General features: G+C 38.9%; 1 protein-coding gene across 4 annotated transcripts in view; it reads left to right on the forward strand.

The window, feature by feature from the left end:
* TMEM245 (transmembrane protein 245) overlaps positions 1 to 26177 on the forward strand; it is a 125048-nt gene extending 98871 nt beyond the window's left edge. For 2 of the 4 annotated variants that reach the window (XM_077810922.1, XM_077810923.1), the window contains 4 exons: positions 12413 to 12513; positions 14587 to 14761; positions 18903 to 19097; positions 19593 to 26177. In XM_077810922.1, coding sequence (XP_077667048.1) covers positions 12413 to 12513; positions 14587 to 14761; positions 18903 to 19097; positions 19593 to 19638 — 517 coding nt within the window. In that variant the 3' untranslated portion in view covers positions 19639 to 26177. Of the gene's footprint in view, positions 1 to 6275; positions 9519 to 12412; positions 12514 to 14586; positions 14762 to 18902; positions 19098 to 19592 lie in introns of those variants that run through there. The other 2 variants (XR_013345259.1, XR_013345258.1) reach the window with 2 other exon arrangements.
* The last annotated feature ends 726 nt before the right edge of the window (positions 26178 to 26903 follow it).

Here is a 26903-nt window from a genome sequence, read left to right on the forward strand (position 1 = left end):
TCAAAAAGAAAAGAAGTACTTGTGGCACCTTAGAGACTAACAAATGTATTTGAGCATAAGCTTTCGTGAGCTACAGCTCACTTCATCGGATGCATTCAGTGGATGAATGCATCCGATGAAGTGAGCTGTAGCTCACGAAAGCTTATGCTCAAATACATTTGTTAGTCTCTAAGGTGCCACAAGTACTCCTTTTCTTTCTATATAAGACTAACTCCTCCCACCCATTTGAGTTTTTCAGTGTCAGAATGTTCTTTCATGGAAACCAGTGACATTGATGCGAAGTTTTTGTTGGCATATGTTCAGAAAAGCTTTTATTGTTCCATGCCTTGTGAGGTATCTTACAACCTTTTATTTAAAATAAATAAATAAATCATACCTGTGAGTAGTAGCCCTTATTTAATTTGTAATTACACTCTTTAATTAGCAACATCCGACAAGATTCTCTCTAAATTTGAGAATCTGACACAGATATGGTATATTTACTTACCTTGTGATTTTCATTCTTTACCAAGATCACTTGTAAGATTCCTTCAGAGTTGGAAGGCAGCTCTTTTATCTGTTGTCCTTTCATATCTGGGATTATTCCTTCCTTGAATTCTTTTTTAAACATAATTAGAGAAGATCTTATTTTTCTGCTCTTCAAAAGAGATGACTGGGCATGTTCGGGGTCTATGATGTGCTTGAGATTGGTGCAAGCTAAGCAGGATAGAGCTCTTAAACCAAGTTTTGGGTGTTTTAGAAGGTCAAAAATGTTAAGTTAAGTAAGTACTTACTGTAGGCATGAGACCCACATGTAAAACCCTGCAAAATAACAAGATAAATAATTTTTCCTTACAGGGATTTCCCACCGCTACCCCCAAACATGCCCCTAGTGGTCAACTAGTTACTGTGTTGCTAATACAGTTGTTTTCCACACACCCCATAAATTCCAACACTCTCTCTTACCCCCAGGCTTGGTTTATATTTGACAGTTTACGTTGACCTAACTCTGTAAGTGTCTACACTACAACGTTGCTCCTGTCAATGTAAGTCACCAACTACACCGACCTAATAATTCCACCTTCAGGAGAGGCATAGTGCTTAGGTTGACATAGTTAGAACTAAAAATAATCCATCCTAAACTTATCTTGAATTATTAAGAAAGAACCTACATCAGTCAACTGGATTGTTTGGCAATCCAAGGGTGTAATGAATGATACTTCAGTAGTAAAGTGTATTTCTTAAAATTCAGCCAGAACCCATGGTGGAAGAGGGGCAATAGGGGTTGTTAATCTTCCATGAAATAACATGTTTGGCAGACTTACACAATTCTTCAGGGTTCTGTTGCATGCTAGAACAACCATTGTTCCATTCAGTGATCTGTGTCATTTATTACCAGTTATGGTGACTGAAATTTCCATTTGTTAGATTAAGACCAAGGGGACCAATCTTTAATTGTTTGACGAAATAAACCAAGATTTGCCATGTGTCTTGATACTGAACCTGCGTGTGCTTACATTTCACAATTAATCAAAGTAATGAGACTATAATCGGATCAATTCTACATCTGTAGACTATTTGTTTATTTCCTTAATAATTCATTCATATGAGGTCTGAGTAAATTAGAATTATTGGGAGTTAGTGTTGATTTTCAGAGTACCCCTAGGAGAGTTAGAAGTATTATGTATTTAAATTAATGGTATTGTTAAAAATATGCTGGTGATTTTGTTAGTATAAGAAACGTGTCCTGTCTAGTTTAAAGTGATCCTCTGTATTGAATTTTGTGCATGTGGGATATGATTCAAAATTATAAATAAAATACAGTTTTGGGCTGACCCAGTCATGCCATCTGCACTACCACTTGAGACTTCTCGCTCCCTAGGCCAGGAGGTCTTGGGGATGCTGCAGAGGCAAATGCTCCGTGGCTGGGAGAGAACATACCTTCCATCGTTCCATAAAGAACTTTCTATGGCCGAGCTAGCAGCAGCGTTGGTGACTTTTGGGGAAAAACAAACAAACAAACATGCAGTGTTAGTTGGCCAAAGAAGGTTTTGAGCTGATGGAAATATTTGCTGAGGCTTTCACTCAAGACTAACAAGAAAACTTGTTTCAGATATGAACTAGCATTATTAGATTTTACAGGACTTCTGAATCTATTAGTCATTAATACTTCAGTAAGTGAAATACTCAGAACGTAATTGTTTTAAAATAAAGCAGTACTTTGAGAGCTGGGGTGTAAATTACCAGATAACGGCTTTCCCAGGGTACTTGAAGCTGTCAGTTTTCGATTCAGGCTTTAAAGTCCTTTGTATGAAGTTAGTTCATAATCACCCAACTATTTCACTGTGTCTGTGACTATTACCACCTTGATAGCATCATCCCTCTACTTTTAGGGATACATGTTTTGTCTCCTCATTTCTGATTGGATGAAGTGGTAATTCTCAAGTTCGTGGATCTCTTTAGTAGCAGCATGCACACCTTTGCCTGAACCATTTTCCTTTCCCTTAGCAGCATGTCGTTCTCTTCCTGAATGCACCATACCCTTCTTCCCTGAAGCTTCCATTCTGCTTGCTCTGGTGGAGATATTGCACATTACTAAGTTGCATGTTGTCACGGCCTCAGTGCAATTTAGTGTGTGCGATATTTTCACATGAGTGCATGCACACGGGTATGGCTGTGGCTTAAAGTTACTGCAGCTTTCAGTTTTTGGTGGGGGCTGACCAGTGTTATAGAAGTCATAAGACCAGTTCAGTGTTTTGACTGGATTCTTGAAACATTCTTCTTAGCAACAGCTCAAGTTTTGTAACATCAGGAAGATGAGTAGTGTTATCGTTATTTTCTTCATCCATTTTTAATACGTTTAAAAATCTTGAGAGTCTTGGTTATAGAAAATTCTCCCAAATGATCTGAGTTTTTCCTAAAAAGGAAATGGCCTCCAGATTTTTAAGAAAAGGTTCTCCTGACGAAGAAAGGGGCTGAACCAAAGTTGCCTAAAAGCGAAAAGGCAATGTTTGATGCAGAGACCTACAGTGCCTTGATTGAACAATCCAGGTTTCTATTAACACTTGAGAACTTTTATTTACAGTAAAAGCTGTTTTATCCAGTAGTTGGGGGAATGGGGAATTCCGGTAAGTGAAAAATGCTGGTTAACTAAGATGGAGGGAGTTTGGGTGCAGGAGGGAGTGCAGAGTTGGGGCACAGGCTCTGGGAAGGAGTTTGAGTATAGGAGAGGTCTCGGGCCACTGGGAGGGGGTGCCGGATCTGAGGGGCACTCACTTCGGGCGGCTCCCCGCTAGCAGCGACCTGTCCCAGCTGCTCCTAGGCGAAGGCACGGCTCTGTGCACTGCCTCTGCCCTCAGGTGCCGCCCCTGCAGCTCCCATTGGCCATGGTTCCCAGCCAGTGGGATCTGCGGAGGCAGGACTCAGGGTGGGGTGGAGGTAGCGCACAGAGCCGCCCGTCACGCCTTCACCTAGGAGTAGCAGGGATAGGTCGCCACTTGTGGGGTGCTCAAGGTATGCGGCCCCTGGATCCGGCACCCCGCATCCTCTCCTGTGCCCTTACTCTGAGCCCCCTCCCGCACCCAAACTCCCTCCCAGAGCCCATGCTCCGCACCCACTCCCACACCAAAACCCCCTGCCAACCCAGCACCAACCAAAATTTCAATGAAGATCAGAAATGGCAGTTTATAGAGGTTTCCAGTTGGTGAAGTGCCAGATAAAACAGCTTTTATTGTAGTAACTTAGATGTAGAGAGCTGTGCTATGCAAAAGCTGATCAGTCACCTAAATGTATCCAGGTTATTGCTTTCACAGAATAGTCAAATAGTCAAGAAGATGAGATGGTGATACAGTTCCCAGAGAAAACAATGGTCTTCCAGCATATTAAGGGTAAAAGTGTATAATATGCTCAGGAAAGCTAGAATGTGTGAATTTTTGACTGCAGTGTTAATAGTATACCTTTTTAATTGAGTGAGTTTTTATTAAACAAATGTTAACAAACTAAGTCTTGAAAGAAGCCTGCATGCACTGTCTGTCCTTTCAGTACCAGAAGTATCTTTTACAGAGATTTATTGTTCACAAGAATGCAGAAAAGTTACATTTTCACAATTTATAGTTCTTGTCTCTGTGTGTATATAGTGTTCATTTGTTTTCAGTGAGTATAATATATGAATCGAGTGGGGGGTAGAAGGTTAAAAATGGCATTTCCAAAATTTTCCTTCCTTCCTTCCCCTTTTGCCTTTCTGAAATCAGCATAGAATCCACTTTTTGAATCAGATTTGTGTACCAGAATCTACACTTTGGCTTTGGTGGTGAAAACCTTTCAGATTCAACATTCCAAATGAATTCAGTGATGTGCAGAATGAGGTAGACACTAGCTCTAAAGAAAGGATGAACTACCTGATGATCACAGTGAAGCGTTAATTTTGAAACCTAATGATAAGTTAAATGTCATAATTAACTAACTTGGTTAATTACTGCTGGTAATTTTAACAGAAATAACCAGCTAACTTGCTTATTTCCCAGCTTAAAATAGCCTCCAATACCTTCCTGTGTTCCAAAATCCTAAACTATCACCCACTTTATTTCAAATCTCCAGTTTTCCCTGATGGCTGCAGTGGCTGGACTAATACCATTCTCTGAGTGTGGCCTAGGGGATAGAGCATGGGACTGAGATTCAGGAGAACTGGGTTTTATTCCCAGCTCTGCCACTGACCTGCTTGTTGACCTTAAGCAAGTCACTTCCCTTCTCTGTGCCTCCATTTCTCCATCTGTAAAATGGTGTAATGACATGGATCTCCTTTCTAAAGAGCTTTGAGATCTACTGATGAAAAGCATTAGATAAGAGCCAGTTACTGTTGAAAATTAATGTTCAGGGTGAATATAAATTTAATTTTAATATAAAATTAAATAGGAAAAGGCATTCAGTTTATTCATTCATATTACTCTACAAACCTGCCTCCCATTTATTTTTTAACTTCTCCAGAGTTACTACAGAATTTCTAGTCTTCCATAACTCTCCACTGCAGCATTTAGGTCAAGCTGCAAAAAAGCATATGGGACCTTAGTAATATACTACTCTTAATGTACAGAATCACTTGTCTGCATGATCTGATACTGAGAAAATATTATCCTCTTCTAGGCTCTCTCTAGACTAGGGAAATGAGGTGTATTTAGCTAACATTAGCTGGTTGTGTAAGGGCTTCCATATTTTCGAACCAACGCGGTCAGTATTGTAACCTACCTAGGATTTTCATTCTGTTTTTGTGGCTACCATCTGCCTCATGTGCCTGATCTGTTAGTTCTCTCAACCAGATCTATCGACGCGCAATATATGGGGGTCAGTAATTTTAAAAAGCTAAAATTTCTTTCCCCAGGCAGACAGCAGGTTTCCAGAAAGTGCTATTTGTGTATTTCCATTCTCATCCAGTTTTCCTCTAGATCGTATATAAATAAACATATATAATATTTATATATCTGTATGGTATATGTTTATAAGTGTATATAAACAGATTTACATACAATTAAGGTATGAAATTGTAGGAGGACTATTATATAATTGTGTACAGTATAAGATATATATTAAAAGTACATGATATATACAAGTATATTTAAATACCATGTAATATAGAGTTGCTTAATTAACCTGATATAAAACTATACACAGGTGTGTGTGTGTGTGTGTGTGTGTGCGCACACACACACACAATGTACAGCTTTTTCTACACCATTAAATACATCACATTTTCTAGTACTGCATACTATTGTCCATATACCAAAAATCCATTAAATTAATTTATATGAAAATTAAACTGTTACATGACATACATCAAGAACAAGGGTAGTGAGAATTTGCTGACACATGTAGGCCACGAGTGTTGCTAACTCAGCTCGCCTGGTAGTTAGTTGTCATGTTGCCTAATTTCTAAGAAAGTCTGCGTAGGTGGTTGGAAAAAAAAATTGTGAACTACCCAGGTGCTGACAAAATTATTAAGATGTGTACTTCGTGAGAGAACTTGTACTGGATATGTGTGGGAATAAGGAGATAATGGCTAAGACAGTGAATGTGTTGCTAAAAAGAATTAGAGCATCCTACACATGCATATCTAAGAATGTAGAAAAATTTTATAGTGTATTTGAGAAATTGTATGTGGTAATGTAATTAGACTGTATTGCTACACATACATATGAGGAGGCATTTTTAAGGTTGAGTGTGCAACTTTAACTATGGCATTTCCAGACATTTTGAGAGATTAACTATGTAACTTTAACTTTCTTCTCATTATTTTGCTTCTACAGATCCACGTTAGGAGTAACAAGCACTGTCTTGCAAGTTGCCACCCCTCTCAATGCAGTAAACTGTCAGGGTCATGCATGTGCATGCTCCTTGGATGCAAAATAAAATCTCTACCTGATAGCAATCCATCATTTCCTCTCTTCACCAGCCTGAGCAGTCACAATCCTAACCTTCTCCCTGCACAGGATTAGTATTACTCCTTTTTTTAATTGTTTAGTAATATTGTGGCAGACTGTTACTTGAATAGGCAGGGAGGATCTTGGTCTGGCTATGAAAAGATGCAGTAGATCTCAGGAATGGTGCACCATGAACAAGGTCAATGCTTTCTCATCTGCTTCTGGAGGAGTGAAAACCACCTTAAGTTGCTACTATGAACAGGCCTAAGTGGTCTTCAAAGGAATCAGTGGTTGGATTTTTTGTTTTTGTTTTTTTGTTTAAGTGGACTAATCCATATGTAGACTTGTTTGTCACAAACTGGAACACACAATGTTCAGTGTTCTATGCCAGAGAATGTAGACACGTTGAAATGTTCTAAAGCTCTGGCAGGACAGGACCTGAGTGATTTTCTGTTGTTGTTCTTCAAGCCCACATCTCTCCTAATAGTGTGGTTGCTGGGCTATTGAAGCTGGGGTCACTGTGGGTATGTCTACACTGCCATTCAAATCCTGCAGCTGGCCCGTGCCAGCTGACTCTGGCTCAGAGGCTGTTTAATTGCAGTGTAGATGCTCTGGATGGAGCCCCAGGCTCTAAAAAGCTGTGAGGTTGGAGGGTTCCAGAGCTTGGGCTGCCGCCTGAGCCCAAATGTCGGCACTGCAATTAAAAAGCCCTTAACCTGAGACCTGCGGCTGGCCAGTGCCAGCTGACTGGAGGTCTAATTGCCGTGTAGATGTACCCTGCATTTCTTTAGTCAATCACATCTTTGCTGTAGAAATTATGGGAAAGATCTTCTAAGAAGTCATGTTGGAGGAAGTCTTTTAAAGCTGATATACCGACTAAACTTAAAGGTGGTCCAGTTCTGTTCCATTGACTGTTTTATTTTGGAACATTTTATGTCTCATAAAGACAATCCTATGTTGATTTACAGCTAAAGTGTACATAACTATCTCTGCTTACCTTTTTACTGTGCTGGGGATGAGGCCAAGTCTTTTCCCCCCTCCTAATCTAGTAAAATGGCTTAAGGGTATGGTAGAAGTGTATTCCCAGATTTGTAAATGGATGAGTTTGTGGTATTTAAATGTTATTTTCACAAGTCTCCTACAATTTGAAAACTCATCTACCTATTCCTTCACATTGCCCATTCATAGTTTTTCTTTGTGGCTGTAACATTAGCCAAGAGATTTTTCTCAACAGCAGGCTCTGATGGCAAACATGCTTGATCCTGTATACACCTTCTCCTAAGGACAAAAGTAGTGTTGATCTCATCTCATTTTGTTTAGTAGAGTGGTCTCTGAATTTTACTGAATCAGTCAATTACTTTACTATAATTTTTCCTTCCACATTTTCATGGTGGAATTGGATATATAAAGAAATATTGTTTAGTTTTTATATTGATAGGGCAAACTCTTTTAAGAGGGCTAAAAGTCATGGCTTTTCACAAAAAATCTAACTGACAAGCTGTAACCTAATCACTGTAACAAGAGTGATCGGGTAAGGTGAGCTATTACCAGCAGGAGAGCAGGGGTGTGCGTGGGGGGCCCTTTTCTAGTGATAATCAAGGTGGGCCATTTCTAGCAGTTGACAAAAACGTGTGAGGAACGGGCGGGGGGCGGGGGAGCGACAAACATGGAGAAATAATTTTACTTTGTGTAATGACACATCCACTCCCAGTCTTTATTCAAGCCTAAGTTAATTGTCTGGAAATGGCCCACGTTGATTATCACTACAAAAGATCACCCCCGCCCCGCTCACCCCCGCCTCCTGTTGGTAATAGCTCACCTTACCTGATCACTCTCCTTAGTGTGTATGGTAACACCCATTGTTTCATGGTCTCTGTGTATATAAAATCTCCCCACTGTATTTTCCACTGAATGCATCCGATGAAGTGAGCTGTAGCTCACGAAAGCTTATGCTCAAATAAATTGGTTAGTCTCTAAGGTGCCACAAGTCCTCCTTTTCTTCCTTTTGTGTATCTCCTGAACCTCTCTGAGAGATGAAAAGTAACCAAGTATTCTAGGTTGCTTGAGCTCCCTTATCCCTACTACAGTGAAGATTACTGGCCTTTGTGCTGTGACGGGCCACCAGCTGGCTTCTGACATGCTATTCACTGTACTCAGTGGAATGCTATGTTTTACAAGTTGTTGGAACGGCATATTTTTTCCAATTTTTAATTATATTTGCATCCAATGCTCAGCGTGTGTACCCTTAATATAAAAACATGTTGGTAGTTTAGGATAGTGTCCAATAAATTCATCCCACATAAGCCCACTCTACTCCCTCGGATGAAAACTCTCCCTCCAGCCCAGTCCACTTGCTCCTCTTTCCCCAGTGCTCAGGAAAAGCTTTAGAAAACAAGTAGGCCTTGTAGAGAGCTCTGGAAGTAAAATAATACTTTCAGCTGAAACATGAAGTAGATTTCACAGTCCAGAAACCCTAACTTCTAAATGTCGTCCTTCCACCTTTTCTTTGTAGGACTAGGGGCTGTTTGCCTCCTGTGATCTCAGAGGTATCTCATGGGGGAAAGGTAGCGTGAGATCACCAGGAGCCAACTCATTTAAGTCCTAATTAGAGAGAATCACTGTAAATTTCACAAAGAAATTAACAGGAAACTCTAGCCTCACTGCATTCATTCTAATCCAGTACTAACAGGAAAAATTCAGGAATCACCATAGTAGAATCTACAACTTCATGGCTAAGTAGAAATGATAAAATGAGGTGGGTTTCTGGCCACTGCTGCTATGTAACTATCCAGAAGTAGGTGGGGATCCAACCTGATCCCCCCCCACCCCCCAGATTTTGATCTTGAGTAGCACAAGGTGAGCGCACTTACTATTCTTTTGTTTTATCATGTGTGTGCCTTTTGCAGTTAAGTATAAACCAAGAATATCAAGGTATGCCATACACTGTTCTTGAATTTGTAATCCCATTTACAGACCACAGCTTCTCCAAGTGGTGTTTCATTCACACGGTGTTCCTTTGCATTTGGCTTTCTGACTTTGCTGAAACATGTAAAGACTGAGGAACATTCACACCTCCCTCTTGGATTACACATCTGAGCAGGTTCAAAAGCACAAATAAATCCTTCCTGTGTGAGTGAAAATGTTAGCTTGCTAAATTGGGTCAGAAAGGTCTGCCACTTTTTATGGTAATATAGAGCTTTATGATTTTTGCACAAAACCGCTCTGAGGGTCTGTCATCACAAAGGTGGAGGAGATAATGCATAATGTTGATATTAGTTACTAAAATGACTAACTGGGCTCACATTCAGAGATATGCTTCATAGTTATGATAGCAGAAATTGGATCCAGAGTTTTGAGTGTAACAAATTTAAGCCTGTCCAGTCAATTTCCTGGATTTTATTATTTTAACGGCATATGCATAATGAATAACTGGCTTATCAGTGTAAACACTATCAAACTTACTTAAAAGCTCAGCCTACTGCATTATCAATAAGTAATTAACAAAAATAACTTATCTAAGTAAATACACAGCTCTAAAGATACATAGTGATGATTTTTTATGGTCTCACTGAGATTAATTCTTACTGATCTGTGCAGATTACATACTCATTAAAACTGTGGCATACTAAGAAAATATATTAGCTATTGCTAATTATCAAAGACGTGTCTGAAATGCCTTTATTTTTAAGCTGAGTGCATGGCATAAGTGGATGCAGTTCTTACAGATTTCACTTTGTTGTTAAAATGAATTTGATCCTCTGTTTCAAGGTCTTTCCTGTGTGCAGAAAGCAGATTTACAATTGTTTTCTAATACACACAGTTATATTTAGAAATCCAAAAGATTTTTTGGCTCATGGAGTTTGTTTCTGTTTACTATTACATTTATCATAGTAGGACAGTCCTCTCTTCTTTCATAGGCTATGGGGAAATTTTCAGTGACTGAGTACCCGAAAAATCTTTCAAGGAGCTGTAGGTGGAACAGTTTAATTTCAAGTGAAGTTGGTACCTCAGACACCTGTCTCAAGCCAGAGCTCATAAACTGAAAACTAATATCCATCCACTCTCAAAAATCTCTTTGGAGACCATGTATCATGCTAATTTTGGCAAAGTATACAAGCATCTTCTAAGAGACAGTAAGCAGAGACACACTGTGGGGATACTTTTCAGTGATTTTTGGCTAGAAAATTAACCTCAACTTTATTTGTATAGCAGCTCATATTCAGTTTCAAAGGACAGTATAAACCTGAGGATTTAAAAGTTTTATATTAACCCATACTGGAACTTGGGTTCCCGCAACCAATGTTTAAGTATTAAAGTGTAACAGAATCCTCCTAATTATGATTTTTTTTTCGTATTTTTGAAGGCTCCTGACAAGCTATATAGCAATTAAAAAAAAAAAAAAAATTCACATCGCCAATTAGGGGCCTCACTTAATGGTTGCAGACCGCTCTCTTTGTTCTGTAGAAGAAGGGTTTGTTTCATCATTAGAAGGGAACGCCTTGGAATAGGTTCAGGAGCTAAAAGAGCCTGACAGAGGAGGAAACTGCTTTGGCAAGAGTTTAGGTATTAGGCGAAGATAGGAGGGAAGAGATGAATTCTTAGTGTTACCAACAGGAGAGCCCTCAGTAGGTATAGTTGAAATGTTTTTTTTACTGCTTCCTTCCGGGCTTGGTGGTACATATGTAGCACTTCCTTTGCGAGCCTCTGTGAAGGCTTTCCTCACCAAAACCTAAAAGTCACTGCTCTAAAGATCTTGGACAAGGAAACCAACTACAGACAAAATTGTATACAGGTTTTAAACTAATGCTTGCCAAACTAGTTTTGTGAAGTTACTGAGTAAAAAACAGGAATTTCAGTTAATCAGAACAGAACTTATGTTTTTTCCTAACACTTCACATATGATTTATTTTGATAGCGTAAGTAATTAAAAACAGAACTAGTTCTGTAAACAGACTTTCACTACAAGAAAATTATATTCTTTAAACTTTTGTAGAGAAAACTGGCATATTGCATTCAATGTAATAGAAAAGGAGAGTGCAGAAATAATGCTGATTGTTTCATCTAATAATTGAAATATGATAGTATCTTAGTATTTTGAAGTTTTTATACAAGCTCTGGTGTTTTGCTTGCTTACTGTGATTGTTTTTCCTTGTAAAGATTTGAGCTGTTTCCTTCTAGCATAACTAAAATATATTGTATATTCTGCACTAACCAGGCCCTGAAGTATTTTATTTCAGACTATGCTTTTCTCCATGTGACACTATGGCAAATGAGATCAGCTATAGTGTCCAGGGTGTTTTCAGTGAAGCATCAACAATGTTTCAAACCACGCCCCGCCACCCATATTGATCTGAATTTGTTGACTTTCAGGTCACTGTGCAAAACTTTTTTTTTTCCTCCCTCATGTCTTTTCTGGGCAAGTGGCTGAATGTTTTGTGTTGATGACAAGCTTCTAGTTTAGGTCTGTTTGAGGATTTCATATTTGAGACATTAGTCCTAATGTTTAAGTTGTGTATATATACTCAAAACTTCAAATAGGTGCATTTTAAATGACTAGATATATATAAATTCCTTCAAAAACATTTGATACGTTATACAGCTCCTAAAATGTGGGAGTAAGGTGGCAGCAGGGAGAGGATAGCAGGAGGAAGTTGAAATTATTGGGTTCTTAAGCCCTAGCAGAGAGATGATGTAGATGATTATTAGCAAGGGAAGGCACATAAAGCTAGTAAGTAGAGCGGTGTGAATAACTGAATTTTCAGCTCACAGGCAGTTTAGAAAAAATGGGGGGGAATCATTTTGGGTTTAACCGAATCTGACAATTAAGAAAATTTTGGCAAATCAAAAAATCCACTTTGGGTTGAATGAATCCTTTGGCATAGGGAACAAATGGATAATTTATTCTTCATTACAATTTGAACCAAGTAACTTACTTCACTAGTGTATGATGCACTTGGACATGTTTTGATATTTCCCCCACTTTTGTAATCAGTAGTTTAATTGGGTTTCTTTGATCATTCTAGAGGTGTGTTTGATGCTTCTCTCAAAATGGCTGGGTTCTATGGACTGTACACCTGGCTCACTCACACCATATTTGGAATTAATATTGTTTTCATACCATCAGGTAAGAACCAAAGCAAATGTTATTTATTTTACAGATGGTAGCTATGTATCCATTTATTGTGCAGTGGCAGTAGTGATTAAATATTGCCTGTATAAATACCTTTGTTTGAAATATTAATAATTACACACGCAAACTATTCTAAAAGAACTTTTAAGATTTCAAATTCAAGAACTCAGAAGTAAGGAAATGCCAAAACTAACGTTCATTGAGAGGTCCTAGGCTCACCAGACATTTTGTCCTAATCTACTCCTTTCCCTCTAACCAGTCCAGTTTTTGTCCCTTCTGCAATAAATCTGCTTCCTTTGCTGCGCTTTGAGAGTGCCATTTGGGGGTTGTCATTGAGAGCAACGGAGAGGGAGGCTTTTTGGTGTCGGCTCCATTGCCTGCCCCACTCCAGCCTGGAGCAGCCACAACGGGGAAAGTCTGTCTTTGCTTCTGTAGCCCTGGGCTAGAGAGACCATGTGCTCTGTGGGGATGGCATATGCATAAGCCTGTCTCTCACTCATGCACACACAAGCTGTGAGAGGATGAAGCGTGCCCACTCACTCCATGGGGTTGGCACATGCCCCATCTGATTGACATTAGCAGCCGTAAGAGTCTGGAGCATACTCAATGAGGACAGAATCTTCTTTAGCACCTAAATTCTCTGAAATCACTGTCAGTTCACATGTGTGAACTGACATTGTTCAAAGACTTATAGGTCAGTTAAATTTGGTCAGACTTCCAGGTGACAGCAAAAGCCACATCCCTGAGAGATTTCCAGTCCCTGCTCCAAAGCATGGGATGGTAGAGCTATGCAAAGAATTTTTTCCTAGCCTCATTCTTGGAAATGGCTGAAGCTTTTATTTAAAAGGGGGCGGCGGGAAAGGCCTGCCTGAGACGGCCACATGACATGATGTAAAATTTCAGTGGAAATGGTTAAAATTTAGCAAAGTTGTAAGCAACTGACAACAGGGCCTTTAAAAAAGGGAAGTGTTGGACAACCATAATAACAGGTAGCTTTACGAGCCCTGTCTATAATAAAAATATAAATCAATTTTTTTTTAATTTCCATATTACTGATCACAACTGTATTGGTGTATAAATAGTACTCTTGGAGGCATTCTGTGCCAAAAAGTTAAATTCTGCGCACAATATTTTAAAATTCTGCAAAGTTTATTTGTCAGAAGAACACTACATAATCACTCCAATTTCAATTATTTTTGTAATTTATTTCAAAATACCTGTCAGTAAGAATATCTGTAACAATACAGACACACACAAATTTTCCCCCAGAAGTAGAGAGCTAAAGAAATCTGACAACCCAGTTCCTGTTTCTCAGCTCCCTTCCCCCTCCAAGTGCCTAGCTGTGTCCCCCCCACCCCTCGCCCAATACACCTGAACCCTCTTCCATCCCCACCCCCTTGCCCAGATAGCCTTCCTCCCCGAACCCAGGCATCCAGAGGGAGAAACAGTCTGATGCTCGGTCCTACGCTTGCATGGAGTTTCTTGCGCACCGTCCTTTTCTTCCCTCAGAGGGTGCTGGGAACTGTAGCTGTCAGGAACCCTTTAGCTCCATCCCCCTCTCCCTGGCAGGATCTTCTGTGTGGGAGTTGGGCTCTGTTGGGTCCAGCAGCCCCTAGTGGCAGCCAGCAGTGCTGCAGCCCATTTGTGTGAGAAGAAGGAAATTCTGTGCATACAACATTAATTTCTGCAAAATTCTGAATTGTGCAGTGATGCAGAATTCTCCCAGGAGTGAAATAGAAGTTTCTACCTTGGGTTCACAAGACTGCTTCTCCTGCTTGTTTTTTTTAATTCCCACCCATTTTTATGTCACAATCAAACATTTTTAATATGGAAAGAATTTAGGTATCACAATTTTGGAGGAGGTGTAATAACAAAAAAAAAAAAAAAAAGGAAGAGCTGTCACTTCTTTTAGTTCCTTATTCCAAGTGGTGCCACTGATTTAAATGAGGCTGTCTGCACAGTAAAGGTGGCAGAATCTGACCCAAAGTATTTTATTTTTTGTAAAATATTATGTTTTCTGATCTCTTCTTCCTAACTTCTGACTGACGGTGTACTCTATTATGTTAGCATTGGCAGCAATCCTTGGAGCTGTTCCATTTCTGGGAACATACTGGGCAGCTATACCTGCAATTCTAGATCTGTGGCTCACCCAAGGAGAAGGATGCAAAGCCATTTTGCTCTTGGTTTTTCACCTGTTGCCAACGTACTTTGTAGACACAGCAATCTACTCAGATATATCAGGGTAAGTGTCTCACTGAAGACCTCTCAAAGCATGCTATTTTTTTTTCTGTTGGATCATACTCTTGCCTTAATTAACTTATTTGTTCAAACTATAGTGGTGTTTTCAGTGTTTTAAGCACATGAACAGTTTAATGAGACCATATTATTATAATAATAAAAAATCTCACTTTTCAGAATGTCAGTACTACCACAAGACTCTCTTCTCTACCCAACCATTCAGCAGTAGTCTGCATATATAAGTATTGCATCATACCCTGAAAGTCAGCCAACTCTGGCTTTGCTTGAGCAAGAATGGAAGCAAATACAGGAGCATAGGAATTGCCATATATACTGTATCAGACCAATGGTCCATCTAGTCCAGTATCTTCACTCTAGAATGACCAGTACCAGATGCTTCAGAGGAAGGCACAAGAAACCCAGTAGTAAGCAACTATGGATTAACCAGTCCATCGTGAAAGTTTCTTCCAAACTCCCTTCATGTGCAGGTTGAATATGTTCTGAAGTATGAGTACCGGAGTTTGGGGCTCACCTTAAGAATGTTCTGGCACCAGCCACCAGATGTAAAAATCTAGGGACTACAGGTCAGACTTTTAAAGGTATTTAGATGCCTAAAGATATACATAGTTACCCAGCCCCCATTGTAGGAGTTCAGAACCTATGTACTGTTGGAAGTCCCACTACACACCTATCTGCATCTTTAGACCTAAATACCTTTAAAAATGTGGTCCTAACAACTTGAGCTTCTCTCTGATTTCAATTGTTGAGAGAGAAGAGAAACTCCAAACCTGTATAGGGTCACATCCAAACCCTTCAGTTGCATCCTGAATAATAAGCAGGCAGCTGAAGCTTTCAACTTTCCAATTAGAGCTCATTGCAGTGCTCTAGTCTGGAGGTGACAAAAATAACTCTGAGATCCACATCTGCAAGGAATGGTCACGACCTTGTAGTGATGTACAGATATAAAAATACACTCTTAGGCACTGCTACTTTCTCTGCCTTTAGGAGCAATTGTACATCTAGTACAGGGGTGGGCAAACCTTTTGGCCTGAGGGCCACATCGGGGAATAGAAATTGTATAGTGAGCCATGAATGCTCACTAAATTGGGATTGGGATGTGGGAGGGGGTGAGGGCTCCGGTTGGGGGTGCGGGCTGTGAGGTGCGGCTGGGGATGAGGAGTTTGGGGTGTAGGAGAGTGCTCTGGGATGGGACCGAGGAGTTCGGAGGGGGATCAGGGTTGGGGTGCAGGTTCCGGCTGGGGGTGCGGGCTCTGGGGTGGGGCTGGGGATGAGAGGTTTGGGGTGCAGGAGGGTTTGGAGAACGGGACGGGGATCAGGGCTGGGGCAGAGGGTTGGGGCATGGGGAGAGGCTCAGGAGTTCAGGCTCTGAGAATTGCTTACCTCAAGTGGCTTCCGGAAGCAGTTGTATGTCCCTTCCCTGGCTCCTAAGAACGGAGCAGCCCCCAACCCTCAGAGCGGGACCATCGCGCGGCTTCCGGGAGCCACGTGGTGCAGCCCTTGACCCGGAGACCCGGCTGGAGCGCCAGAATGAGGCCGGGCCGTGTGGTGCGGCCCCCTATCCGGCGCCCCTGCTGGAGCACCAGAGCGGGGCTGAGCCATGTGGTGCAGCCCCTCACCTGGCTCCGCAGCAGGAGCTCATGGGCCAGTTTAAAATGTCTCCCAGTCTAGATTTGTCTCGTGGGCCGAGGTATGCCCACCCCTGATCTAGTAGGACACTTAAATTATTTTAGTCAGATCCTGGAACAGCTTACATTTTGTTATAATGCACCTAGGGATGTTCATCAAATCAGAGCATTAGGTAGACTGTTCATTTCTCTTCTGTGGGAAGACAAGATTTGCTGAAGTCTTAAAATCTTTTGGTCTCATCCGACAGTAATGATACTGTGCAGAGAGAACTGGTCCTTGAAAATATACACAGTCTTAAGTTTCTTCAGACTATTGCACTGGTTGCCTTTCTAATGAATTTGTTCCAGTAAGTGAAGTATAAATTACTACTGTTCTCCAATGATAGGTTATTTATGCTTGTAGGGACAGTGGTCATTAAAAAGCCAATGACCTCATTCTTCCATTTATTCATTAGAATTTTGTTGTTCAACTGCTATGAGATGGCTGTTTACTGCCTATAAAATGTCTGTGATAGAGAGAATTTGCTAAGGGTCAGAGCAGAAACCCAACTGTTCCCATTAAATAAAACAAAAACACTCTGCTGCATTGTAGATTAGATTAAGTGCATTAGAAATAGCTATAATTGGGTTATGTAGGGTTTTCTAAATGTATACACGGATATTAGTTGTATCTTGTCAGGCAACTTGTTGCAGCAGCTGCCTATGTAATTTAGCAACCTGGACCAAAAAAATTGAAGTTGATACAATAGTTGAAAAAATTTACAAAGAATTGCAGAATTCAGTCACAAGTCCACTTTTTTAAGTGATGGAAACAAAAGATCTGTCTAAATCCCACCCTCTCATAATCAAATTATCTATTGCCCCTGCTGTGTATTAGATCTGATTTATATCACAAGTGAAGCTGAGTTGTGTGTTACATTTTGAGCTCCCACTCTGTGCAGTAATGACAAAGATCAGAACAGCAATAGTGCAGGTGGTATAAGTTGGGACTGTCGTGTGTCTTTGGTGCTGTGTGTAGAAGTTTGACTGACAGCAACCGCCAGAACTCCGCCTGACTAGCCAATATTCTCATTCCCTTATATTCAGTTCCAAAACCACCCCTCAAAATATGTGCTACTTATATTACTACAAGCTTCTCCACATAATTCCGTATCTATTGTCTGCATGCTGGCTTATGCGCTGTAAGGATGCTGAGCAGGCTAGGTTTTGGTTTTTGCATAATGCTGTTGGTTGGGTTTTAGTTTTCTGCTTTGGAACTTTTCCATTTAATTTGAATTGCTCAAGTACAGCAGTGGGGGGGAGGTACAGATAAAATATTCTCATTTTGACCCATTTTTAATCATCCCTTTAGAACACATCTTTTAGGAGTGGTTTCCAGATGCTAGATTAATTAGTTGGGGTTTGGGGGAGGGGGTGGTTTTGGGGTTTTTTTGTTCTTTTTACTAGAAGTGGTAGAAAGTTTTGAAATTTTGAATAATTTTTTCCCTGATGTTTTTAGATATGTTTGAAATTTCCCCTCCTCTTTTTAAACAACTGTAGAGCAAGTTTTTATTTCAAGTTTCAGCTTAATTTTGAAAATAATCAGATATTTCTCCTTTTTCCCCAACCCAGCTGTACTCATGGATGCCTTTCCATCGTGCATTTGTGTGTGGGCTAGTGCCAAGTCTTAAATTATGTGGTTGCCTCCCTGCAAGTGGCTCATTTGCCATCTTTTATTTGTAGTGTTGGCTTCTTCTGCTGTAGGATTTCCTTAGTGAGGCGGGGCTTTAGTATTGGCAGTATTTAAAATGGCAGCTTTAGTATTACTGTATAGAAAGGTGATAGGGTGATAGCCAGGTCTTAACACATAAGGGCATCATCTTTGAGACAGTCGCTACAATCTTTGATAGCAGTTATTAGGCTGCTCCCAAGCCTGTTTCGTAGATGGCTTTATGATGCTTTACAAGTAAGATGGCTAAAATCAAGTGTCTTTAGATATTTTCATTCATTTACCCATTACCATTCTGCAAATAAAAACTAATTCCAATGAGAGAATATGAAATGTTGTGAATCTACAAACTATTCTTGTTAGAGTGTGTACAGTTTAGGGCACACATGACAGGTCACCGTTTCAGTAATTAGAGGTTACACGAAGACACATGTTGCCAGCCATCTTATAAATTGTAATTCAAAAATCTTTACAAAGATCGTGTTTTATGATTAGCCTTAAGCATTTCATTTTGAAATCTAAAGCCTACCTAGAATCAACTACTTGGAACAGAGACTGTCCCTTCTTCAATATGTGGAAAGTGTCTACTACATTGTGGACATTACCAAGATCAAATACTAATTAATAATACTAGAATGTTTGTACTTGCAACATTTATAGCAATCTGTAGTTACATCAGCTTGATATACTAAATAACATTTGCTAATCAATCCACATTTCCATAAATGATGATATTTGCTGTTATAAAATATTGCTCTTAGTAACTTATCCTCCTTATGCTGTAATTCCAGAGGTGGCCATCCCTACCTGACAGGCCTCGCAGTAGCTGGTGGAGCATATTACCTAGGATTGGAAGGAGCGATCATTGGACCCATACTGCTTTGTATACTGGTGGTTGCCTCTAACATATACAGTGCCATGTTAGTGAGTCCAACAAATTCAGTTCCTACCCCATCACAAACACCATGGCCTCTGCAGATATACCAGTAAGTAATAGATTAGGGTGGTGTGGAGTGAATCACAGACTGTGTAAGAACAAACAAAAACTTATTATAAATAGGGAACTATTCATTGTGGGTTTGGGGAAGGGTTTTAGGAAGAACTTGTTGTTCTATAATAATCTAGAAATAAAAACTACGGGGTGGATTGTGGTTTCCAAAGCAATATAAAGAATGTGACTGCAATCATTGATATAAATAACATAAGGGAGCAAGATTAGCGATTGTGGGCTTGATCCTGCATTTTACTCATGTGTATGATACCAATATCTCCAATGGGGGCTACTCACGTGAACAAAAAATAAAGATTAGGTCCCAAGGCAAATTTCTATCTAGTTTTGTGATTACGTTCTAAAGCTTTCCATGTATATGCAGTCCCACAATATAGAGAAATCTTGCAACTATGCATTTTATCATCCTCTTCCCTTCGTTGTGAAAAAGCGTTTGTTTGCTCTCCCTCAGTAAGTGAATATTTTCTTTCAGACCATCTAGAGGGAGTCCTGAGGAGATGAAAATGGCCACAGAGTGAGATTTATACCATCTCGCACCTGATCAGCATGAAGTTGTCACTCTCTTCTACCTGGATTGAGTTCAGAACAGTCATGGCCTTCTGTCCCTCTTCCAGCTGTGCCTAGTGACAGCTCATAGTGAAGCACAGTTTAAAACAAACCCTCACGTCTGCTGGCCTTACGTTATGAAGCACTTTGCCTTTGCAAGATAGACTGTCTGCTTCCGATTACTTTGCATACTAACACACAGACTTAAAGTTCAGATGCCTTGTGTGTAGATTATTTTCTTCATAGAAAGATCTTAAGAAGGACAAGTAATATCCACTGAGTCAAGGATGCCATCTGCTGAAATGACTAACTTGGCTTTTATTCCTTTGGATGTTTGCATTATTAGACTTCTAGTAATTTTAAACAAGTTAAACGCCAAGTCTTTTGTTGCTGGAATCTTTAGTTGATTTAGGGGTGTGTTTACTTGTAGAGATGCTAAAACTTATAAAGGTGTGAAACACCTGCTATTAAAAGAAAAAATAGTATAATCTGCTGCTTCTCAAAGTATTTCTTTTGAGAGGCATGACAGTCACCGTTCAATTAATAACACTTGAAGCTTATTTATGTGTACACTAATCGTGTTTATGCTGTCAGGGAGCGATGCTTCCACTTGCAGATTGTGTTAAGTGTAGGTTATGCTCACGTGGAATAGGAGTATTTGTAAAAACAGTTTAATCCTTGAGTTCACTTTTGCAGTTAAACTTAGTATTCTGCTGTTTTGATTTATTGATAAAGCTTAATTTAATACTAGGGTCTCAGTAAGATGATGTACCCAAAGTCCCAATGGATTCCTGCCAAACTTAACCAAAGGACTTAAACATTTCCAGGCAGAAATAATATCAGATGGCCATATCTAATTACAGTATTTGGAAGATGCTGAATGATTGTGTTCACACCATTTTTTTTATTATTTATTGAGAAGTAATCATCAAGAAGGTGAAAGGTGGGGGGGGGGGAGGGGGAAAGCACAAGACAGGCAGAGATCTCAAATTCCTAAAACGTGTTCGTGTCCCGGGCACCAAATTGAAGTGCACTAGAGCTCTTCCCGCCTGCCCCCCCCCCAACCCCCCCCAAAAGTAGTTGGCCTTAAATTGCAGTTTTTAGTGTCACTGAAGGCTTTTCATACCTTGGTTATTGATGCAGGTTTGAAATAGTGATGAACCAAAAAAGTAGTTAAATTATTTTTTGTATAAGTTCTTAGACTCAAAAGACAGAGACAGCAAAAAAAATTTCCCCCAAATACTTGGTCAAAGAATACACTCAGATCATCAGGCCCCGGGCACGATACAAATAAGCTGCGATGTAGGTGGTGTGGTTTTCTTTTTTTTTTTCTTTTTTCTTAATACCAGGGCAAAACCATTCCATTCCTGATTGACTCTACCTTGAATTTATGGCAGGGTTTCTTCTTTTCTGATTTATACAAAATACAGGCCATGTCATGCTCTTCATCTGTCCTTGCATTATAAAACAGCTATAGTACAAATCTGTCCATATCATAGTCCCAGGGATCTGGTTCAACCTAAGTGAGAGAGGTTGTTATAGATCACTACTAGTTTTTTGACGTGACCGTACATGTGTTTATAGATAATATTTTAAGACTGGATCTGTTGTGTGCCCTATGTACGGCAAAGTTTTGAGATCAATTCAGTGTGCTGCAATGCATGGGCCCAATTTGTGTTGTTATGGATGGAGTAATTGCCCTAACTTCGAATTTCCTTGCTTTTGTGGAACAAAGTTAGACCCTTTACATTATTCAACATTTTGTTTCATAAATGACAATTATGGAAGAAGTCAGGATCTCACTAAGAGTATCAATATTCGTGTAGTATACAGACCAGTATATGAATGATAGACTATTATTGCTCTTGGGAAATTGCTACATTCTGTTCTATTAGTTTATTCTACCATGCTGAGCAACATTACGAATCTGTTTTGGTTAATCAGGTCATTGTGTACCCAGGTAGCTTTTGAAAAGAAAGGGTTGTCACTTGAGAGAAAAATGCTTAAAATGTATACAACTAACCAGAATCCATAAGCTTTAATATTTTAATACTTTTCTCTTGCTGCTTTTTGCTCACTGTTAAAGATTGTGTTAAGTGTTTTCTACATTAGACGGCATGTTAACATCTAACCTGATCTTTCATAACCCTGTGTTACTGAATTTGTGATGTCAGTCATTTCCATGCTGCCAGATAGTGATGTCATAAACAAAGGCTGATTTCTTTACTATAATCAGAGAAGAATCTCTGATATGAGAGGAGAGTTCTTTTTCAAACACAAGTATCTTCAATAATAGCAAAACAAAATTAATAAACTGAGAAGACCTGGTGTTGCTATTTTGAAATGTTCCTTTCCCAGTGTGAAAAAAAAATCTGTGTGTATAGCATTGATACGATACGCATTGTCTATTTGTTTTTATGTAGGTGGGTTTTTTTTAAAACGAATACTTGAGCCTTCCAGTCTTCAACTTCAGCTAATATTTGCCATTAATAACACAATAATAAAGCTGTAAATTTGTGGTAAACCTAGATTTAAGACCCATACTTTGTGCCATGTCTGTATCTGAGGAACAAAGACCTTGTCCCATGTCCCTTTGAGGCATGAGGCTCAATTTAGTAATGAGTGAACTCTGTTTTTAAAATTACCATGTCAAAATACTTAATCACTCACATGCTTACTCAATAAATGTAAAAAATAAGAATCTTTACATGTAGATGCCTTATGGAAAAGTATATGTCTGTTAGTGTTCAAAAAATAAATTGTCACTGGGAACTAATGACCTGCACATTTTTCATTTTTAACATCCATTTTCATTTGTGGAAACATACATCTGAAATGTGTTTGGGGGTTTTGGGGTTTTTTGGGGTTTTTAATCAACTTTCCAGCAACTTAAAAATTACCAAACTAATTTTATCCATGTTCTTTTAAAAGAAAAAAAGAGGGGAATTAAAAACCATTTTGAATATGATACTTTGTATGAAAAGAAACATTTTTGAGTAATTTTTAAGCCAGTTATAGTTCCCAGAAAAAATGATTTCTAGACCGTTCTTTGTGCAGTGGCATTTTGAATAGGGCTTTCCCTCTACTTCATATTTATAGCCTCTAGCACAATGAGGCTTGATTTAGTCTGGATCTTCTTGGTGTTACAATAAGAAGGTGTTTCTAGAATAATAGTCATATTAAACACTGTGTGTGCAAGTAGAAAATGTTAATGAGTTGTTAAAGGAATGCTTATATTTTTATTGGTTGTCATGAGATGGTGCTCAGCAGTGGAATAATGATGACAACATAAAGTGTGTCAGCTATGATGCCGTCATATTTTTCTAGCACATTAGGTTTATCCCAAGTACAAAATTATCAATAGCTCTATGGTACTAATGGTTTTTAGCATACATTTCAGTAGACTTATTTCCTCCTTTTTTTTATTAAATTGGAGGGTTTAGGCCCATGAATTTTAGTTAGTGATTATTGGATTAGGAAACGAGTAACATCTTACAAAACTGCAGGCTGCAATAAAAAAAAAAATGTAGAAAATGTAACTGCTGTCTCCAGTGTTAGCATTCAGTATATTTATCTTAATTTCCAAAAATAGTTAATACGGGAAAAATGTTAAATCTATTAAAAATACTGAGCCTAAATTCAACATTAACACCTTTGTAAAAGTGTTAAAGAAAATTCGGTCCACAGTTAGGGTTAAATGCCTCATCTTCTTCTTCAAAAAAAAAAAAAAAAAAAAGAAAAAAAGAAAAAAACCAAAATGGCTGCAGTGCTAATATCTCGCACTTTGGTCATTAGACTACTTATAAGGCTGCCTCCCCAGCAGACTTAATACAGTGAGTCTGGAAGGACACCAGGATGCAAGTGTCCAAGATGGCACTTCACGTCCCTGAGGAGTAGAATGGCCCCCTATTGCCTTCATACATATATAGACTGTTCGTATTGTGTGTGATATGTCTGCTTAGGCACAGAAACTGTCACTCGAGCACAATACTGGACTCATGGTAACTACTGTGAAAATAGACCATACTTTTTTAAATGGATTTGCATTAAAGATGTTTTGTTTTTTTTAAACTAAAGTTAGAAGACTTTATGGTTAATATTGAAGACCACATTTAATTTTCTGTAGTCAGTTTCAGGGAAGCCTGTAGTCTTAAAAGAGAGAATAATGGTTTCCATGCTTCTAGTTAAAGTTAGATTGTCTCCAGAACTCCCTTCTCTTATTTGGTTTATTATGAGAGTAAAAACAGTATTTTCTCTCCCTCTTTGGGCACTCCACTGAATTACGGAATGTAACAGTGCAGTTCCCCTTTCATTCCCAAGTCTTCTGTGAAATAAAATGGCCTAAAGTTTTTAAAGTCATGTGGATTTAATCTTTAATCGGGCATTGTTTCTCACTGTCCATTTTAGTCAGGTTCCTTCATGCTTTATGATGAATGTGTAGAAGCTTTTTATGAAAGTAAAACAGGTATTTTATGAAGTGTGAAAAACGAGCAAAGTGTTTTTAAAAATCAGTAGTAATTCCAGAAGTAATGAGGGTATTCAAGGAGTCCACATTAGTTGGTTTTTTGTTGGTTGTTTTTTTTTTAAGAGTGTACATATGAACAGAGTCTGTTTTTCTTCAAATTATTTTTAACCGACAAATTTTCTTTTGTGATTCCTAGGAATAAAATGTTATGTTGCCTGTACATAGTGGAAATAAAGTTTTCTGGAACGGTCTTATACATGGTATACAATAAATAGGTAAAGAGACTGGGGAGAAGCTAGCAAATATCTGATCAAGTGACTAAATAAACTGTTCTGATGTAATAGTGGTACAAAACTAGTCAACACCAGTCTTTCTAGTAACAGCTCAAGAACCAGAATTTAGAGCCTATTGGTCCTGAAAGTATTTGCACTGGTCCACTAAAGCACTTCTAGCCTTAATAGGTCATGAAATATCAGGCTTTCAAATCCCCAAATGTTACTCTTTTTTCCTCCCCCACTTACAGAATGACATTTTAGTATCTGGTATTTTGTGAATTACTAGAATTGGAGAAGATTATTGCTTTATGCCTTTTGTAAGATAGGTTCCAAGATTCAGAGGGTATGCTGCTACAGCAGTTGGTCTGATTTCAGGAAAGCATTTCTCTCAAGGACAACATTTAAGCAAATCCCATTGAAGTCTGTTTTAAAGCCACGTGTGTTTTTCAGTGCTGCCCTAAATAGGGATGGACTTAAGCACATGCTTAACTGCTTGTAGTCTAGTACAGCAGCATTTAGAATCCTGTTGGAATTAAAGCAGGTGGAGGAGGAAAATATTCAGCTCTGACACCTTTCCAAGGGAATACAGCATTCATTTTATGGCTCGGATGAGTTTTCAGTGTGTTTTATTCAGTCCAGCCTTGGTTGTGTGTAGTTTGTTTTTGGTGTTTTGTTTTGGTCCCTGGATGAGGGTGAACTATAACAAGCCTTTGACTTCTAGTATAAAAGTAATTTTCATTCCCTGCACAAGTCTTTGACACAGTCACAGTGTAACAGCATGACGCACAGTTACATCAGAACAAAAGTCTGTTCAGTGAAAAAACAAATGGACATCCAGGCCTTAGTGCTGGAATAATAAACAAAACCACCACAGTAGGCCTCTTTGCTGCTAGTCTCAGCCCAGGGCACCTCTCTTCTAGAAGTACCTTGTCAAAGAAGTGTCAGTGAAGATTATTGCATTACTGCCTATGATTGACTTGTTCTGTGGATGGATGTCTTCAGTGTCATCAAACTGATGTATTTCACATGCACTAGATTCAGTCAGATGTTCACCTTTTTAAAAATGTAATAAAACGTTACTCTGCAGCATTCAGTGAAAGTTAAGACTTATTTGGTTCTTGTTTTTGAACTGAGTAAGAGCTAAGCAATTAGCATATACGTACTCACCAATATTTGGTGTTTTGGTAGGAAGGCAGCATAGCTTCTTTTCTGTATGTGTTAGTTTGGCTAAAACGAAATCCAAAGAAACCGTATAAAATTGGGTTCTAAGACTAGTTTGGTTAACGTCACCACAGATGTTTTGAATTACAAAGCATCGGTTATTGTGCCTGACTTGAGCTTGCATTCCAATTTCAAGTTATTTGTGGGGATTTGGAGAAGTAACTTCTACTGCCCATTGTCATGACAAATTTGTGTGTAAATTAACATGTTCACAATAAGAATTACATTCCAAAGTAATAATACCTGAACTGGTAATTTATAGTAATTGTTACTGCATGTATAATAGTTTGAAAAGATAACCCCTGTGCCTATCTATAGTGGAACAAGAAGTATAAGTTGCTATTGGTAAGAACTCTTGAGTAGACTGAATAATTATTTAAAAACTTAATTTATTTTTGACTACTCAGAACATTTTGTTTCCTAGCAAATAGGTTTCCTGTAGCAGTTATTAAAAGCTTTTAACCCAGTATTGTATGCACGTCACAGTCCTTTGTAAACATCATGTTTAATATGTTTTGAAATAAAAATCTGTGCTAAATGTTTAAAAAAACGGCTGGGTCTTTTTTAATGGTTGACTATAGAGTAGTTGAACTGAATAAGCATTATGGTAAATTTGAGTGGATTCCTGGATGGAATTGTCCAAATAGGTATCGTACAGTAACTATTGGATGCCCTGGAGACTAATAGTTGATGCTTAGCAGCAGTTCATGCTCTTTCTAATGGTGTTTTTAGTATGATTTCTTATAGGGAACGGAAATTGTAGTAATCTGGTATCAGAAAGCACAATTTTAGAGCATTTCAAATTACCATAAAACAGAAATGGTCAAATATAGCCTTTGTGGTTTCTCTCATCTTTAAAACAGATGGGAAATGTGAAGGCTGAAGTTCAAGCTTGCAGTATTCCAGCTTGGTAAGGTCAGGAGTGTATGGTTATATGTATTTGACACAGATCTTTTTAGCAAATGTAACATCTTCTAATTAAGCTGTCTTCAAAAGGTTCCTAAATTTATGTATGCAATGAACAGAGTAGTGTGCTCAGTTACTGAGAGGATCTTAAAATAACTTTTTCAGATGACTAAAACCAGTCTATTTTCTCCTGTGTGTCCATGCGAGGGAAGTGTCCATGATCAGTGCTAACCCACCTCCTTTTAATTAGGAACCAGTACAAATAAATGTCCGTATTGAACCATCAAAAATATACTATGCTATTGGGAGACCTCTTTATTTATATTACGTTTTGGAACCAGGTTATATAGGAGGTGGATCACAACCTGTG

The sequence above is a fragment of the Eretmochelys imbricata genome, chromosome 2, assembly GCF_965152235.1.
Source record: "Eretmochelys imbricata isolate rEreImb1 chromosome 2, rEreImb1.hap1, whole genome shotgun sequence".
Classification (NCBI taxonomy): Eukaryota; Metazoa; Chordata; order Testudines; family Cheloniidae; genus Eretmochelys; species Eretmochelys imbricata.